Source organism: Simochromis diagramma, unplaced genomic scaffold (genome assembly GCF_900408965.1).
Source record: "Simochromis diagramma unplaced genomic scaffold, fSimDia1.1 OVJJ01000463.1, whole genome shotgun sequence".
Classification (NCBI taxonomy): Eukaryota; Metazoa; Chordata; class Actinopteri; order Cichliformes; family Cichlidae; genus Simochromis; species Simochromis diagramma.
In genome coordinates, this window is record NW_024386941.1 from 2,358,767 (window position 1) to 2,378,571 (window position 19,805).

At 38.4% G+C, this 19,805-nt stretch overlaps 1 protein-coding gene across 1 annotated transcript; it reads left to right on the forward strand.

Moving 5' to 3' along the window:
• Positions 1-8,106: 8,106 nt before the first annotated feature.
• ddx6 (DEAD (Asp-Glu-Ala-Asp) box helicase 6) lies at positions 8,107-19,603 on the forward strand. Its single transcript, XM_040037551.1, has 14 exons — positions 8,107-8,237; positions 8,971-9,538; positions 9,644-9,707; positions 9,907-10,011; positions 10,974-11,103; positions 12,027-12,173; positions 13,315-13,409; positions 13,531-13,653; positions 13,759-13,887; positions 13,997-14,113; positions 14,537-14,600; positions 14,854-14,955; positions 15,090-15,269; positions 16,716-19,603. The coding sequence occupies exons 2-13, from the start codon at positions 9,345-9,347 to the stop codon at positions 15,263-15,265; spliced, it is 1,446 nt and encodes a 481-aa protein (XP_039893485.1). The 5' UTR covers positions 8,107-8,237; positions 8,971-9,344; the 3' UTR covers positions 15,266-15,269; positions 16,716-19,603.
• Positions 19,604-19,805: the final 202 nt, after the last annotated feature.

A 19,805-nucleotide genomic window follows, 5' to 3' on the forward strand; every position in this document is an offset into this window, starting at 1 on the left:
TCTTTGTAAACCATATGAATAGTAAGTGTTTTGGTCCAATCAGTTATAATATACTGCCAATGTCCCCACTTGGACTGATTAAATTGAACTAGACCAAATAAATAATTAAATAAATAATTAAAATATGAAATAATAAATAGCATGGTGTCCACAGTGAAGTCTGCTATCCAAAAGTTACTGATCTGACTCGCGAAATCTACCGATAACAGTATGTTTCTGTATAAACAGGAGAACGAGTGAGACAGTCAGCCAGCTTCAGCTCAGCGAAGCTTCACTCAGCAGAATTTATTAAAAGATACTGAAATATACTTTCTGCTGTCAGATATTACATCCTTATATGAAGGAAAAACAAAATACAGAATCATTTTATAACTGATTCACAACCACCTGATACATTCATAATACACAAGGCCACAAGTAAAATGTAAATAAATCTCTGTTCACCGCACAAAATCATATACAGTGTTGTGCAAAAGTATTTAGCCATCCCTCATGTTTTATATTTTACTAGGACTGCAGTGATTTATCAAAAAGTACAAATATAGATTGAGTCGCCTTATATACTGTATTTCTAACAAGCTCGAAAGTCATTGTTTGGTATGACCACCTTTGTGTCTTTAATTACAAGCAAGTGTGCAATTAATTTCTTTACAAGCTGAATGTCGCCCTAATCACAGCCTCTCCTTTATTTCAGAAATGGGAGTAAACATTGCACCTCTTTCCTCTTTATAGTATCAATATTAATGAAGATTTGAACCAAAACCCCACTGATTTTCAGTCCAGTTCTTGTGTAATTTGGCAAACCTCAGCTTTTTCTCCATGTTTCCTTTCCTTAAAATGGTCACTTCACAGCCGCTCCTATACTGAGACCATTTTTGATAATGCTTCAGTGAACAGCAGATGGATCAGCAGGAGGGACAGACGCATCTCTCAAGTTCTATGACGGGACTTTATCTTTTTTCAGATGCTGTTCATCCACCTTAGTTGTTGTTTTTTGTTTTAGGCCTGCTGCCTCTTCTTTTGTCCTCCACTTTTATCAATTTTTTAGAACATACTGCATACCATGCCATCTATTAGCTCTGTGGGAATCACATTATTGGGGCAAAAATTATGTGCAGAAATGTGTTATGTTTGGCATTTTTTACAGATTCAGCCAATGACTGTAGAAAACATTTTATACAGTCACTGTATTCAACTAAAGAAACTGCAACAAATGTTAATGAGTTTATTCATTGTTGTTGTTTTTTTAAAGGGCTGCTAATAATGAAGTGCCAGAAGATACAATTTCAAACTGGTTCTTTTTTAAAGTTTTCTGTGATGTGTAGACACAACCCTGGTTCATCCCTCGAGTTATTTGTTGCTTGAATGATTCATAGATCAGTGTTAAGTGAACAAATTACATTTCTTTGAAAATAGCCAGATACAAGGATTGGACTGAAAATGATTGACAAAGCCGCCAGTGTCCAACAAGGGGTGGGGGGGGTTCGGAAAGTCTGGAGAACTGTTGTTCAAGACTGCTTTTTTGAGATATACACCTTTGTTCAACAGAAAAATAAGTCAAACCTAATGGAAATATGTCCAAAGCACAGCTGCTTAGACCACCCAACAGCTAGTTGGAGAGATGCCCCCCAAAATCACAAACTGGGAAGTTCACCTGTGAGATCGCTTTGTGAAAGGCCCTGAAGTCCAAAAACAAACACTCTGTGCAAAGGGATTTGGGAAGGTGGTCAAACGTTGAGAAATTTGCCATACATGGAGAGAAATGGCAAAAAGAAAAGACTGAGAAAATTAACAAGAAAACAAAACTGAAGCAAAAAGTCCAGATACAACAGCTGATAATGCACAAGACACAAGCATGCACTACTGTGGACATGGAAGAGGAAAGGATGTGAAGGCAGCAATAACATAGGCTGTTTTCTGTATGTAGCTGAAAATGCCTAAAATGTTGCTGTATGAAGCAAAAATCAGCGAGAGAAAGTTAAGTTGGGTTAAGGATTATCTTGAAAAACAGGAAACTGGGGGTATCTGACTTTGGGTGGGTGATGAGAAGGGGAAGGAGGGGGATGTGAAAATGAGACATGCACGTGCAATGAATGCAAGCGTGTTAACACAGCCATCTCTCACATTGCTGCTAAAACGGAAAAAGCTGAGGGGCATATTACGGCCAAAGACTGAATTCATCTGGTGTTTACAAACCCTCGCTACAATGAATTATCTGGGTTGCAGGACAACATGTTAACTTTTTAGTAAACCCGTAAACAGACTAAGTGGTAGAGCCATAAAATCTGCAGGACCAGGAGACTTTCCAATGACTGAACAACGCAAAAGAGATTTCCGAAGACAATGAACGAATCTTTCAAACATGCATTTCTGCCGTCACCATGTTGTCCTGTCAACTTGCAGGGCTGTGTCCACTTAATACTACACTATATAACTTTATAACACTTATTAATAAAAAAGCATATCATTATTGATGCTAAATTATTTAATCCCAACAATATGTGAACTTTTGACTGTCATTGTGTCAGGGGAAAATAGCTTGATTATGACATGAGTGAGTAAAATGTAGCGATTGTTAAATACAACTTGAATTTGCTTTCACATTGGAGTGGAAACTCCAACAGACTGCTGTGCTTGCATTTCATGATAAACAGGTGAAGTTTCCACAACAGCGTACACACACACACACACACACACACACACACACACACACACACACACACACACACACACACACACACACACACACACAATACAAGTGACAGCACATGTGTCTGAGAGAGCTGACCAAAAACAAAAAAAACCCAAATGTGCAGTCAGAGTGATTTTCACTGATAAATGCCAAGGTTTTTACAGTATCCATGATACCAGTACACATCCTTCTCTTTCAAAAGCTGAACAAGATATTCAAGATGATGCTCAACAGTGCAGTGGAAAAAAAATAAAATAAAAATCTCTCTATTTAATCTCTCCAGAGGGGCTGACACTGTGACAATATGCTGATGATTTAATGATGTGTTTTCCTTCTAAGCAGGCCTGCGAGACCGACTGTTGAAATTCCTCACTGAGAACGGTCACAAGGTGATGGGCTTCAGAGAAAGTCACCTATGCGGAGGCACGTCCCTCTCTCCCAAAAAACCACAAGCAAATGTGGCGGCGCGAAGGAGCAAGAGCCCATTCCTCTCCTGGGGAGGAAAGTTACACCCCAGGAGAGATTACAATAGCCAGTGCAAACATTTTAACAGTTACAAAAGGCACACAGGCTTGTTATTAACAAGCAGAGGTGAAGCAGGTCAATTTCATAAAACAAGGTTTCAGACAATAACTGCAAATACAGTCCTGCAGAAAGGAAACTTCTAAGGTAGCAGAGCTGGCAATACAGAACTGTCAATCAAGACACTTTATTAACAAACGAACAAGGTTCGCTGCAACGATGCTGCCCTAGTTAAAATAGCACATCAGTAAAACAATTAAACAAAATGGTGGAGACCGGCCACTTGGGGAGGCAACCTACAGGGAGAAGTGCCCAAGGGTGCCACCAATTACTCACCCGTGGACTCTCTGCAATTCTCAATGCCACTTAAATGATGCATTATACCTCTTCTCCAGTGTGTACACTAGCATGCATCAGAGGGAATTCCACCACACATGCCTAGCCCCCACAATAAGTGGTGGCAAACAAACAAACTATAAATTAAGAGATAAAGAACAAAACTCAGTAAATGAGATAGAAAAGAAACAGGAACCAACACGCACAAAACCAAAAAAGACAACTCTAAAGAACCAGTCAATGCCAGTCAGTAAACTACAGCAAAGCAACAACAAGGCTGCAACAACACAGCAGCAGCAGTGCGTAGGCCTGTAACACAAGAAAGAACACAGTCATCCAGGCTCCACCCTGCTATAAGCCAAATTACCCATGAGGATCCAACTTACCACCCTTTAACGGTTACACAGATTAAGCAGTTGCGAGGGGAAATAAATCCGATCTGCAATACTTAAAAACAGACTGTGATCTTTGCCACCTTGAACAGGAACGAACAGCTTTCACTGACTTAATACTGCAGACCTCCATTACTTTACGATTATGAAATCCCAACAAACTGCAGACAAAAAGGGTGGATGCATGACCTCTGTTTTGCTAAAGCCGCATAGAGAAAGACAAAGACCAATAGCATTTTTTTCATTCTCACTGGAATTACTAGCAGCAGATCTTCCTCTATATATGGAACAGTTTAAAAAGGTGGTACTGACTTGACATGACCATGCGGGTTACTCAGAATTAATGCTTTTAGTACTAACTGTGTCACTGAGAAAAACAAAATACACATTTATCAGCTGCTTGTTGGTCAAGGTAAGTAAAAAAAAAAGAATTCTGTTGTAAATTACAACAAAAATGCTAAGACCTTTAACAAGAAGGTAACCAACAGCAATGTACACACTATATTACTGGAAATCCCAAATGTCAGGGTTAAAAGTGGCCCTGTATTAAACTCAGCTTCACTTCTCACCACAGATGCAGATGGCGAACCACACAATTACAGAGAAGTTGTTTCTAAAACTAACCTGACAAGCAGTGGTCACAGAACATGACATCTTAGCATCAGGCACAGGACCGTCTCACTCTTCAGATCAAGCTGCTGAACTCGTGGGACTAACACGAGCGTGTGAAATCGCTAAGGGTCAAGGAGTCACCATTTCTATCGATTAAAGCCATGCATTTGGGGTGGTGCATGATTTCAGCACTTTATGGAAACAGTGACAGCGTATAACAGTCCCCAGGGAGTGGATTGCACATACTGAGCTTGTAGCTGCATTGCTGGATGCCCTATTGTTCCCCAAGATTATAGTTGTTTGTACATGTGAAACTCACACTTACTCAAAAGACTCCCTATCCCCAGGCAGCTCTAGGGCAGATGTGGCAGCGAAGACAGCAGCTAAACAGACTGTGAAACCAGACCACAGCATTAACATCAAAACCACACAAACTCCATCTCTTAACACGAATTTACAGGCTACCATGCATATCGATACTCTGTTTCACCCACGAGGGATCAACGATGGCATGCATGCAGCACCTGTTTGAACAACCAGGTTGTCAAATGTGCTGAAAAGTTCAGCATGTTTTTTTTTTTTTTCAAATTAATATAGAAGCTGTTGGTGTGACATTTCTCATCCATGCTACACACGGTAAACATCCAGATGACTCACCAACGTCCCAAACATGAGAAATGTTTGTTTTTCAGTCATTCAAGGTGATCCTGAAGAGCAGGCTATTTGCTAGAAACGTGTGTGGGATTTTTGGCGTTGCACATGTACATTCATTCCTAACAATACTGCAGCTGGTTCTTTTACAAAAGAAATGACTACATTTGAAAAGCTGATCAATTTAAAGAGAAAGTTCTATGACTGAGCATTTGCTAGAGTTTTTGAAAAATGAAAATCATAGCAGGAGTGTTGGTAGCACTGGCTCTCTTAAAACTGTGTGAACAACTGAATAATAGCATTTCATGAATGAGCTGGATACTTTCCTACCATAATTGTGAAAAAATAATGTAAAAAAAAATTAAAGTATTGTAAAAAACAAAACAAAACTGAAAAACTTGTAAAATTTTAAATCACTAGGATGTCGGACTCATCAGCTAAGGCTGTCTCACTTTCTGTTTCACACTGTCTTGACTGAAACCTACCGGAATGCAAACACTACTATTTTTGGAAGTTGTTTTTATTATTATTATGTTTTACATACAGATATAATGCTAGAAGTGATTAAATATAATGAAAAAAGTGGAATTGTAGTTGTAAATTTGTTGAAAAGTGTTCAAATTATGTATCTTCTATCCACGGTTAGTACAGTGTGTGATTGTAACCTTCATGGACAAAGACATACCTATAAGCTGTGTTTGAGGTCAGGAGGCACTTTAATGCTTTAATACGTGTGGCATTTCCAAGACGTTGTTCTATAAATCTGTGGTCTTTTTGTGATCACATAAGGAAGATGAAAAAGATATTGTTTCGGTATTTCTCCCAAAGTCCTCAACAAAAGTTTGGGACATTTACATCTTCACATCCAGATCTCTGCAGATCAAAAAGTAGGAGTCTGTTGGCTTTCAGGTAGACTTTGCTTGAAAGAAGAAGAATTTCCCATTCTGATGGTTAATTAATCCCATCTAGCCATCACAGTCTCTTGAATAGAGTTGGATTTTGTTGCAGTAAAATTCAAATAATTTAAGAACAATAATATGTGTGAAAAAATGTAAGACCACTCATCTCACTCTTACACCTGTCGGTTTGAGGAAGAATAATAACTGTAATTGTAAAGAATTTAGCCGACAACAACACACTGAGTTTGTTTGCTTTGCACCAAATATGATTACATGCTGCAAGACTGTGCAGGTATCAGAATAACCATTTGGGTAATTAAGTAAAGCACTGTTAACTTTATAAAGTCTGCACTGCTTTATCCTTTAACAGTTTCCAACTCTTTTAAAGAGCCGCATCTTAACAGTACTAACACCATGTAAAAAAAAAACTTATATAAAGTAATAACACAACACATGAAAATCAGCCTTTTGGAGTCTGTCTTAGAAGTCTTAGAAGGCAGTATATAAGATGTAACTGTTACAGCTTGCTAGTCAAAAGCATGTTCTCCAAAACCCCACACTGCCACCCTTTGGCTTATACCTAAAATATTGTCCCACAGCAAAATGATGTCACAAATATTAATTTACACTCGTTATGAGTCACAGTGTTCTCCGCACACAAAATAAACTGAGCATCAAAAAAGTTTACATCATCTAATGCGGCATTAGTTTTATGTGTGGCACACAAGAAAAGAAAGACAAAGAGTGTAGAACAGAGACCTCTGGTTGGTAAACTTTAATGTTCTCCCTAACCAACACATTATTACAGGATACCTTCAGTGTCTGTACAACAGGTGGCAGTGATGCACCAAAACACATGGATGACGCTACATCCACACCTATGCCTTACTGTACAGACAAATATCTATCATTAAAAAAATATTTATTTGATTTCTGTATGATCTTTTCTCCCTGATCACAACAACCACAACACTGTCTGTCTGTAACAGGTGGGAGATTTAAGGCCAAACTTTAAGGTAGAAAGGATGTGTGTTTATCTTGAGAGGGGCCTGATAACTGAATGCTCTGCATCCCATTCTGCTTTTTCACTATGAACAAAAAAATGTCTACACTCTGAGATCAGAGTACTCTGATAGTGTATTGAGATCATATGATATTGGTATGCTGGGATTGTGTTAAGAATGGCATCTAGCATAAAAATCTGTCAAATCAAATATCTGGGGCTGTGGCAACTTGTGACTAGGGGAGCAGTTAAAAGTAACTCCATCTGTGTTGTTTGTGATAGAATGGTGCCTGAAGATCTGTGATGATGTTTGTGAGAAGAAGCATTTTACATTCAGTTATATATATAAAAAGGGATCCAAAGAGGAGATGCTAATATGTGAAACTATGATCTCTCTTTTTAATCTTTGTTTGTACTCTCTCTGTAACATTTTAGATCAACTGAAAGCTTTTCAGAAAGCTTTTAGGCCAGCCTGGTGACACTGAATCACAATAGTGCAGCCTAAAAGTTACAAATAGATGGGTTTTAGAGCACTCTGAGAAATGATGAGACATTCTGTTCAAATCACATTAAAATTCACATTAAAATAATTTTAAAAAACAAACAAACAAACAAAAAACTCACATACAAAATAAACTGAGCAACAACAACAACAACACACAGCTGCTGATGCTGCATTAATTAAGCAAGAATCAACAACCACACAGGAATCACTGAGAGTGTATAGAAGTTGAAACCTTGCTCTCCACATGACACCCAGGAGAGCAGCTTCGTTTTATACAATTTTTGAAGAGCAATAACACAGCTGCAGTGTTTTCATGTGCATGAACATGAGGCGCAGAGAGCAGGGATGGTAAACACTATCAACAGAGACGATGTGGCTGCACCGGCCGCGTTGGTACCATCGCAGATAGATAAAATATTTAAATGTTAGAGAGGATTATTTTAGGAGGAGACCTCACAGCTCCTTGATTTGAAATGAAATCAGCTGATTCGTTGGATGGGGGCGGGTTCAAATACGGGTGGAAGCCATCTTGGACGTTTGCTTGACTCTGACGAGACTCGTTGGTAGTTAGCTAAAGATTGCTCACAAATACCGCTTACGGCACCGGCTATTTCAATAGCTCAAGGTAAACGTCCTTATAATGAATCTGCTTCAATTCACGAATAGATCATTGCTTTAGGTTCAGCTGATATTTCTTGTAGATAACACTAGGCTTTAGTGTTTATTATTTTACCGTCGCTAGCCTTGCTAGGTTGCTAGCAGACCTAGCACGGCAATCTCATTGCAGCTATGCAGCTAAGTTAATGCTGGTTGATGGCGGATAGCCAGTCAGTCTTGTTATTGGGCTGACATTTAAAATGGTCAGATGACTTAATCGTGTAATATTGACTGGAATAAATGTATATGAATTCGGTATTGTGGTGTTGATTAACGTGAAAAGATGACTGAAATTAATGTACCAGAAAGTCATGTCTGTAACTAGCCTACCCACTCCTCCTTCGAGGGTAGATTTTTTTTTTTTATTAAACGAGTACACTAATCACCGTTGAACCATTAGTTAAAGTATACATCCAGTAGAAATCACACGCAGCACATTCTTATCCAACTGTACACTTAATTTGCCAATGCTGTTTAATTTATCAAGGCCGCTTATTCATTGTTTGCGAAGCTAAATAACATTCGCTGTCAGCGCTGTGTCGGCTAACTTTTGACATTAGGCCAGCCGTCAAGTGTTTCTGCTGTCCGTTAGCAAAATGGTGACTTTAAGTCTCACCAAACCCGAGGACTGCATGCTGGGGAGCTGTTATTCCACCGATGTTTCTATTTTGCCATTTCTAACGCTGTCTTGTGTGTTTTAGGTTTGGACAGCCCCGAGGAAGGACACAGCGGCCCAGTTTAGCTAATCAAGATGGCTAGCTGAACAGTCGGCCAATGCTTGAACGCTTGCGAAGCTCTCTTGGAGTATTCCAGATAATGTTGACAAAATTTATCTATGCTAAGCCCTAATTTAATTTCCATGCATAGAAGTCTTATAAAAAACGAGAAGAGGAATTTGTTTCTGGACACTTGATATCACAAAAGACATTGTTGACGAGTAAATGATTTAGTATTTACCTTTAGTTGATTAAGATTTAAAAAGGCAAGGGCAATTTTTACGTTTTGAGTGGACTCACTTCACCTGGAAACTGTTAAAGGTTTCATTGCTGTTGGAATAAAGTTGAGCCAAGTCAACATGAGCACCGCCAGAACGGAGAACCCAGTGATTCTGGGCTTGCCCAACCAGAATGGACAGCTCAGAGGCTCAGTGAAGCCTGCTGGAGCACCAGGTGGAGGTGGAGGAGGGCCACAGCAGCAGCTTAACCAGATGAAAGGCACAATCAACAATGGAAACTCCCAGCCAGCCCCTACAACAAATGCTGTCATCAAGTAAGTTATTTAATACTAAAATTAAACAATTTTGACTTCTCATTACAACTACTGCTGTCAGTTAAATGTGATACTGCTTGTTAATAATTATTCTGGCCTCCACAGGCCTGGAGATGACTGGAAGAAAAATTTGAAATTGCCCCCAAAGGACATGAGGATGAAAACTTCGGTTGGTAACACGTTTCTTTTGACCTGGAAGCTTATATATCCTATTACTCATTTGTTTTTTTTGGGCTGTGAATAAAAATATTCAGTGCTGTGTTTAATAAGTCATTTTTATACAAGCCTACAATCACTGTTATATTAATGTGTTCCACACAAGCTGTCAGTACTCTTCTTCATATACAATCATTCTGTGACAATTACAGGATGTGACTGCAACTAAAGGCAATGAGTTTGAAGATTATTGCCTAAAGAGGGAGCTGCTTATGGGAATCTTTGAGATGGGCTGGGAAAAGCCATCTCCAATCCAGGTATGTTAAGACTGCTTTGATTTGACGGCTGAACAAGAAGGCATGTTTGTGCATAAGGAAGTGCATACTTTGGCACTTACAGAATAGATTGTAGTGCATGAAAGGACAGACGAGTTCTTTGACATTGACACGCGATCAGTGTTAAATGTAGTCAACAGTTTTTAGTTGACTATTAAAGGTTAAATGTAACAGTTCTTCAAACCTGTGAAAATTGCTATTCCTGCAGTATGGCTCAGGAGGCATTGTAGTACCTATTAGGTTGTTTAGGTAGTGCCTGTTAGCATGTGTCCTAAAAACTCTGGTGAACCCTCTTGGACATACCATAATATTTCTTATTACTTAGTGGGTGGACTGACACACAATGTTTGTACATTTGTTGTACCCAGGTTATGCATTTCAGCTTTGATTTTTATCAGTTATCTTAAAAAAAAAAAAAAAAAAAAAAGATTGGCTTGTTTGTTTTTTGTTTGTTCTGTGGCATTTTTGCCTTTATTGGAAAGTGGAACAGTGACAATGGTAAGGAAAGGAAAGTGGGGAGAGACTTGAACCCAGGGCTATGTGACATGTGGCGCCCATCTCCTCAGTTGTCTTTATGCACTTTCATGAGTTTAACATCTTTAGTAGCTTGTTTGGCAAATTTGGTTTATTACACTTCATTTATAAGCTTTAGAATCACTCTCGGCTGCACAGAATAAGTTTCAGTTTCTCAGCACTTATCCATCGGAAGGAACGATGTAAACAAAGTATGCTAATGAGTGGTGGCCTATTTCAGAAAGGCAAACTGCAGGGTGGGTGGATGGTGTGTATGGGCTGTTAGTAGACAAAGTAAATGGAACTTGAAAAATTAACGTTTTACCTTCCACTCAGAACAATTGTATTACATGTTTGCACTAGAATAAATTCGTTAGATGTGTGATGTGACTGAAGCAAAAAGTATTCTTTGTATTTCTCTTTGTCTGCAGGAGGAGAGCATCCCCATTGCACTGTCAGGAAGAGATATTTTGGCCAGAGCCAAGAATGGCACGGGAAAGAGTGGAGCCTACCTCATTCCCTTACTTGAACGCATTGACCTGAAGAAGGACTGCATACAAGGTGAGAGAGCTCATTTTCAATAAGATTTATTTTTTTATTATAAATGTTGAATTTTAGCTTGCCTCATTTGAAAGTCATTAAGTGGGTTGTTAAAAAAAGAGGGGGAGGGATGAAAATGAAATCAGTATGCCCTTGATAAACCTCGACACATAATGAGCCTTTACTGATGATTTGGTCAAATCAGTGACACCAAAAAACAACTGCTTTAGTATTGAAATTTAACTAGAAATGCAAAAGTCATCAACCTTTTTTTTTTTTTTTTTTTCTAATGCCAATTTTAATATTACTTACTTAGGATAACAGGAGAAACAAACTGTAGTTGTATAAACAGTTGATATATTTTGACATTTGCTGTTCAGTGTTTCCAAAATAAAATGGCAACTATATATATATACACACTGTAAATTCTGCACAACGGTGCTGCTGAAATGGTTTACAACATACTCACGTTTAACCAAAAACATTTTAATTTGCAAATCACGTGTTACACTATCGTGCTACACATGCGATCCCTAAATGTCAGCTTCTCTTCTAGAGTTTTCTGCTTCAAGAGCACAAAATCAGATCCTCATCCAAATGCATTATTTTGCTCGAGGCTAGGTTTCCTGTTATTGATGGTCTAGTTTGTTTTGCTCCATTTAACATGCAACTACATTTTTATTCTCTTTTCTGAAGACTGTTTTTGACTATGTTATGAATACAACAGTGTCTGATAAAGACATGTAAACATCTTTTTTTGATTCATTGTGTCCTCATAAAAATGAAAGTGGTGGGACAAGGTCTGAGACATGTTACTGATCGGAGCATGTTTTAATTTGTTTTTGATTCTTGAAAATGTAGTAGTACCATTGCGTTTGATCCTATTCTTAATTACTTGCAAATGTTTAATAAAATGATAATAAATAAGTCTTCTCTTTTTCCAGCTTTGGTCATAGTGCCCACCAGAGAACTGGCTCTGCAAGTAAGCCAAATATGTATCCAGGTCAGCAAACACATGGGTGGTGTGAAGGTCATGGCAACCACAGGTGGAACCAATCTCCGTGATGACATCATGAGACTCGATGAAACGGGTAACCTTTCACACGTAACATCACTTAGGCAGTGTTATAAAATATAAGACTGTAATATCTTATCTTTTATTTATTTTTATTGGTTTCAGTGTTATTATATGGAAGGTATTTTCCAGGAGTAAGATTTAGGAAAACTGGAAATTAATCTAACAATACAACAGTTAGTGACAGTTGACTTGCATTAATGTAATGCGTCCCCCTCCCAGTAAACAACAAATCTTTGAGTTGTACTGGCAAATTTTACCAAACCAACTAAAACTGAAACTCAATCTGTATTAACAAAATTTTGATTTGCAAATTTACAGTTTAGCTTATTTTTTCCATTTAACTAAGGTTTTTTTTTTTCCCCTCCTCCCTCAGCTACTCTTCTTGTAAGTTTAGCTTTAGTTAATGCTAAATACTCTTGGTGGGAGTCAACATGATTATTTCACACTGAAGTCTAAGTCTGTGCAATCTCCTGCATGGATTTCTTCATACAGTCTGAAATCAGGGGCGATCTGAATCGTCTGCTTTACTGTCTGTCTCAGTGACGATTTTTCTTTTTCTTTTCTTTTTTTTAAGAAGATGTAAATTGAAATATTCCTGGATCTTTGGTACATCTCTAGTTGAATCCTAAATGTTGCTATTGTATACTATATGATTGCTACCAAAGCTCATTTGATTGGGGTGAATGAAAATCTTCATCTATACTTAAACAAACAAACATGAGTGCATCAAAGGAAGGTATTATAAACTGCACTGAGATCTGCAAAGGAGAAAAGATGATAAGCACAGTCTGGCTTAATTTTCAAGTTTTTGCCTGATCTTATCTGTAGCCAGTACAAAAAATAGACCCCCGTAAACACACACACACACACACACATTTCACAGGCAGTCAATGCTGATGTCTGAAATGTTAACTAATGAAAACACATGTATTGATCCGATTACTGTCAAATGCATATAGATTTTTTTGTTAAAGTTGTCAATATAGCTTTTGTTGAACATTCCTCAGCGGCTGAATATCAGCAATATGATAATCGTGATCATTTACCATCATTCCTCCACTGAAATGTGGACACGTAAATTTTGATAACGCTGCCATTCTCAGAAAATGTGGTAGACCTTAATTATTGTTACCTTTTTGCTTTTTATTTTTCAGTACATGTGGTCATTGCCACACCTGGAAGGATTTTAGACCTCATCAAGAAAGGAGTGGCCAAAGTTGGTCAAGTGCAGATGATCGTTCTAGATGAAGTGAGTGAAGCTGTTTACTTTTATTAGACCTTTTTTTCTAAATAAGTGCATTTAGATAATTTGGGTCAGTCAGGTGATGGAGCTAAATGTCTTTCCCTCCCCCCCATCTCCTGTTCAAAAGGCTGACAAGCTCCTGTCTCAGGACTTTGTGGTCATGATGGAGGAGATCCTGGGCTTTTTGCCCAAGCAGAGGCAGATTTTGCTTTATTCTGCAACCTTCCCTCTCAGCGTGCAGAAGTTCATGGTACATTTTGGTTCCTTATTCATGAACTTGTGATTTCAAATAAGCTTTACAATGCTACAACTTGCATTTCAACCTGTATATAATCATTTCTATGTATTTTTGTAGAATTCACACTTGCAGAAACCCTATGAAATCAACCTAATGGAGGAGCTTACACTGAAGGGTGTGACTCAGTATTATGCTTATGTAACTGAAAGGCAAAAAGTCCATTGCCTCAACACCTTGTTTTCCAGGGTGAGTTTTGCCTCTCTGCACGTGTAAATAATAAAAAAATGTACTAAATAGGAAGAGTCTGATGAACATGCAATTGTTTACTTATTTTTTTTGCATCATTTATTTTTAGCTCCAGATCAACCAGTCCATAATCTTCTGCAACTCGTCTCAGAGAGTGGAGCTCCTTGCCAAGAAGATCTCCCAGCTTGGATATTCATGTTTCTACATTCATGCAAAGATGAGACAGGTCAGCTTAAAGTACTGCCCCAGAAAAGCTTGTTCACCAAAATGCACAATTGATTTTTGCAAGAACTGCTGTTCACTCCAACATCCTGTTTATGGAGAGTTGGCACTGCCAGTCCCCAGACTGACTACATGATAAAAAAAATATAACTGTTAACACTTGGGTTGCTGCACAAACAGATTTTCCACTGCTTTACTTGTCATTTGTTTTTGCATGTTATGAATACCTGAGATGACAGCTTAGTTACTGACTCAGCATATGTGCTTATACCTCACCTAACATGGTTTACATCAGTTGTGGACAAGTGTTATGAGAGTAAAAAGGCATGCATTATCTCTATGTAATTTATCCATATGTAATTAAATGATGCTCTGAAGTGAATAAATCTGCTTCTAAATGCATTTTTTTTAAAAATGCGTTTTCCAGGAACATCGTAACCGTGTATTCCACGACTTCAGAAATGGCCTGTGCCGGAATCTAGTCTGCACTGGTAAGTGAAAGAAACGTGTGTACAACTGCCGCATTTTACCAGTAGGAGTTGAAAGAAACTGAGAGAGGATTTTTTTATTATTATTATTATTATTATTATTATTATTATTATTAGTTTTTGATGGTAAAACTGAGCTGTTCTATTGTGTACATCTCTAGTTTTTGGTTCTTTTTGTAGTGACTGATTTGCGCAAGCCTATTTTCTTTAATGTTCTATCCTGCGTGGTTTGATCTTTATTACTTTCCCCCTCTAGACCTCTTCACAAGAGGAATCGACATTCAAGCTGTGAATGTTGTGATCAATTTTGATTTTCCTAAGCTGGGAGAAACGTACCTTCATCGCATCGGTAGATCTGGTAAGGGCCATGACTCGGACTGTTTTCATCCTTTTTGCTTTGACTGTTTCACTCTTGTCTGCAATATAAATGCATTTTATGCAGCAAAAAATGCTAAAGCAATTATTTAAGCTCTTGACTACCATAATTTCCAGGCCGCTTCGGACACCTGGGTCTAGCTATCAACCTCATCACGTATGACGATCGCTTCAACCTGAAAGGGATTGAGGAACAGCTTGGAACAGAAATAAAGCCCATCCCTGGCATCATTGACAAGAGCCTATACGTGGCAGAGTACCACAGTGAGAGTGGCGAAGAAGTCAAGCCATGAGCCAGTGAGTACACAGATATGCGACCAGCTGGTTTATAGATGGTCGGAAGATAATTTATCTCCTGTGATTTAATCTTTTTCATCCTGCCGGTTCGACTAAGTTTTACAAACGAGCTGATGGATATGAGCTGTTGCAGAGCTAGTGCTTTGCTGCTTGGTATGCTGGATACTTCGGCACCTTGCTGACACAACTAAATACAATTTAGCCATGATTACTGTCATTACCTGGACTGTGCTTTTCTTGCTGCTCTTAGTGAACATATATCCTGTGAGGCAAGTCTGTTACTTTTATTTTTAAAGATGACAAAAGAAATCTACAAAGGTTTTTCAATATAATATAGTGTGTATATTTGCAGTGTGAAAAATGGTGTGTATTCAAATGGTCAATTTTGCTACGTCACTGCTGTTATGCAGAGTATCAGCGTGTCGGCCATAATCGCAGTCAAATTCTCTAAATACTAAAAAGATACTTCAGTGCTTCCTTTATCACCTCCTTCAGCAGAGGACACATTGAAACGATCACTGAAACAGCAGAGCAGATCATGTGAGTGTTCCGAAGTGCTTTCTGTTTGCTGCTGCTTCAACGGGCGGTTAAAGCCACATGTGAACTATGAACATTAATATTGCTGTAATAAAAGCCTATCGAGCTGATACCATGTTTTTTTTTTTTTTTTTGTTTTTTTTTAAATGCACCAAAGAATTACATAAGTCCTATAAATCATGAGCTGTAGCAGTTGTTTCATTGCCAACATTTTAGGGTTTTTTTTTTTCCCCTTGGTCAGCTGGGATAAGTTGCATTGAACATTCAGACAGGAATATATTGGTTAGGAATAAGATGCACGTCTCAGTCCCAAATTTATGTGTTGTCGTCTTAATTCCTTATAAATTCTGCTTCAAATCTTGCTATGATCTTACAGAGTTTCTGAGATCAAGGAAAAGTAGCTAGGAAAAAGGACAAGGAGGCTTCCTTTTTTTTTTTTTTTTTTTTTTTTTTTTTTTCTCCTCTCTTGGGTACAGTGTTTCCAGGTAACAGAAGATGAAATGTCTTTACCATCCTTAATATATCCTTGTAGAAGTTGGATATCTGCTAATGACCCCTGAGTTGATACATTTATACAGGTGGCTTCCAGCGAATCTGTCTTGATTTTGATGATAAGAATTATTTAGGCATTTCAATCATGGTGTCAGGAATGTCCTCTTGCATGTGCACAGAGAAATCGTACCTTAGTTTCTGAAACATAACCCAAATGGTCATCTGATCTATGAAAAATCAGCCGGTTTGTTAACAAAGATAAAGGAAAAAAAAGACCACTACACTGTAACTCCACTGTAAATCAAGAATTTCGGTAATGTGTAGAATACAGTTTTTATCTGAGTGTTGTTAGTGGGGGTTTTGTTGAACAGTCTGGTCTAATGTGATATTTTTTTTTCTCCCCTCTCCTTTTTCTAGAGACCAGTCCATCCTCCACTCCCCTCTGTATTCTACTTCATCCCCCACATCTTTGGATTTTTTTTTTTTTTTTTTAAATGTACAGTTGCTGTATGTCTTCCTTTTTTGGATGCCACCATTAGGAATGCGTGCTTTGATGGATGTGTTATTGGAAGAACTCATCTGCCTTTTTAAGGCTCTTTGCTGCACCACCACACCCTGAAGACATGGGCACCACGAGGAAAGAATGGGACCAAGTCAGAAACGTTATCAGTGCACATTGTGATGATTCATATCCACCACTGACACAAAGCCAGCACCAACAGAGAGCGATAGGACACCCTCCATTCTCCACTTTTAAGTTCAGAAGTTTTATCCAATTAATATCAAGTGCCTTAAACAGTTCAGCTTGTTCTAAAGTAATAACCCCTCATTATCGGTCATCTCTCTCCACTCCACGCTACATATTTCTGTTCACCTAATTGAAAATTTGTTACACTAATTTAATGTCTGACAAAATAGGTGAATTCATACCCGTCTTTGGTTGGGTCATCCATTCACAGCAACTGGAGATGATTGGAGGCAGACTGGTCTGAATTATCTTCTTGCTGGCTAAGCTGAACTTGAGTCTGGCTGATAAATGAGGACAAACTTGGATTTCCATGGACAGAGATGCTGGATTTTTTTTGATTTTGTTTTTTCCCTTTCTCCAAGATGCAGCCAGACTGTCAGTCATTGGTGGAAAAAAAACAAAAAAACTTGTGCTTCTGAGAGACCCAAACTCTTTCCTCTGTCTTCAGCATCAGAACACTAAAAATAATTAAGCAGCCTTGCAACGCCATGAGTCATGAGGATTCCTGTTTTGGTGGAGTTTATTTGGAGCGAATGCCTGACGCGTATTTTTATTTTTTCTCCCTCCTTTCTTCTTCGGTCGGTCTTTTGTCGTCCTGTGTTTCACCTTCCTATGGGTGGCCATACTTAATTCTGTGAGACGTGCAGCCAGCGTTTGGGGTGCACCTTACACTTTGTGTATATACCTTCATTTTAAGATTGTTTTAAACAAGTTAAAAAGGCTGCCTGACAAACTGAAAAGCCATCCGCCCCTTCCCCTCTTGTTAGCACTGGAGATGGTTTCCCGAACTGCCAGTTTGTTTGATCTGCAATATTGGCCTGTGAATTTATTTATAATTTTAGAAATTGCAGAATTTACCGGAATCTAAAACATTTAAATGGCGTAGTTCATGAAATGTTTTTAGAGACAGTTATTGCTGAAAATCTTTTTAGCCCATGCATATTTGTTGGAATGTTTCTTCAAAGATGCACTTAACTGTTTAAATTGTTGCCCTTGTTCTTTTGCTTCCAGTGTTAACAAGTGCGAGTCTTGACAGATGGCTTTCCGAAGCTTGTGCATTTGAGTAATGAAGTCTTTGTCACCAGCCTTGACTTGTGAAACTCTTGAAACACTCTTAAGATCTCTTATACTGAGTGCTGGTGTTGGAAAAGAAAATATTCTATTACTTATTACTCGCTGCAGTGCAGCTGAATTGGCAGATAATTTGTTTTGTGGCGACGGTATTAGCTGTTACGTTGATTTATGCCCTGTTTAAGCACAGCTACATTACTTCCTAATATTGAGGGAGGGGCAGGAAGTCCCCCTCCTTCTGCAGAATGTTGGCCGACTGCATCAAAACGAACCATCTGAAATCAATCTAAAATGTAGCAGGAACAAATTCTGTGCTTTGCAAGTTGGCTGGCTTTTGTGAAACCAGCTAACAAAAGATACTTTAAAAACAAACATGAGCAAGTTGATCAGCACTTAAAACACAGATGGTTCATGCAGCTACACTTACTGCACTACTTTTTACACACTAGATACCCACTTGGGAGTAAAGTGCATGCTAGTGCAGGGAGGGGGAATGAACAAGATGGGTTAGAAAATTACTTTGTCAGACTGCTTGTTTAAGACATAACTTGGGCATCCCAGCCTGCTGAGTTTATGGCTAATTTCTCTGCCCTTTATTGCTTTTTGTTTTGGGTTTTGGGGCTTTACCTCTGCATTTTATATGCAACGTGACAACCTTACATTTGCATTGAGGTCCTCTGATCACTTTGTTCAGCTGAAACCTTTTTGTAACTGAGGTGTTCCCTTTAATATGGCGAGATGCTCTCTTAACTGTTTTAACCAATGGGAAGTATTGCTCATTTAATTTAAGCTCATTTCAAAAGATAAGTGTAGCAGAGATGATTAGTTACCCGTGTATTTCTCATTGGTTAGACTCTGATCCCTGTTCTCACACTTCTGCTGTTGTCCCAGAAATACTTGCACATCTAAACTGATAATTAGGCTGTTTGTTTTTTTTGGGGGGGTGGGGGGAATTTTCCTCGTTTAAAGTCAAAATTACATTTGAGCATTAGTGGAGTCGACAGGGATCTGTTTGTGCAGGCACTTGGCAGCTGTCTGTTTTCTTATCAGCCCACTGGCAGTAATTGACGCAGCAAAATGCTTTGAGGCTAAAATTGACGACCCTTCGAGGTTCAGCGTATGGCTGCCTTCATGTGGGAGCTAGTTTTACTGCTAGTGGCTGTCATGGAGAACCTTAACGACTGAGACAAGAGCATCTTTCCCCAGATTGGGCATCTAATTGGTTAGTAAAATTGTCTCTTTTGTTAAGGTCTTTTTTTTTTTTTTTCTTTTTTAAATTTGGGAGGAGGTTGAATTGGTACGCCTGCTGCCCTGATGCATAAGTCCGTCCTCTTGATTGTTGTGACACATTAATAACACAACTTTTGTGTACAATTTGGCCGTCCCATCTCTCAACTGTCAAAGAGACGATAGGAGTCCTTTTTAGGATTTCTTTCTGAATTTATGCATCAGTAAAATATGTGGGGTGGGGCCTGTGGGTACTTCAGAAACAGGATATCTAAAGATCCAAAGTTTAGGTAATGGGTACGAAAAGGTTTGAAAGAGTTACCCCGCTTTTTTCTTTTCAAAATGAAATGTTCAATGGAGTACACGTTTCATGAAAAAGGCTCCAAATTTAAGTGAAATTTTCTTTATTTTGAATTTGGTTGCTTAATTGGCAGATTTTTCAGTGATGCAAAATGTCATAA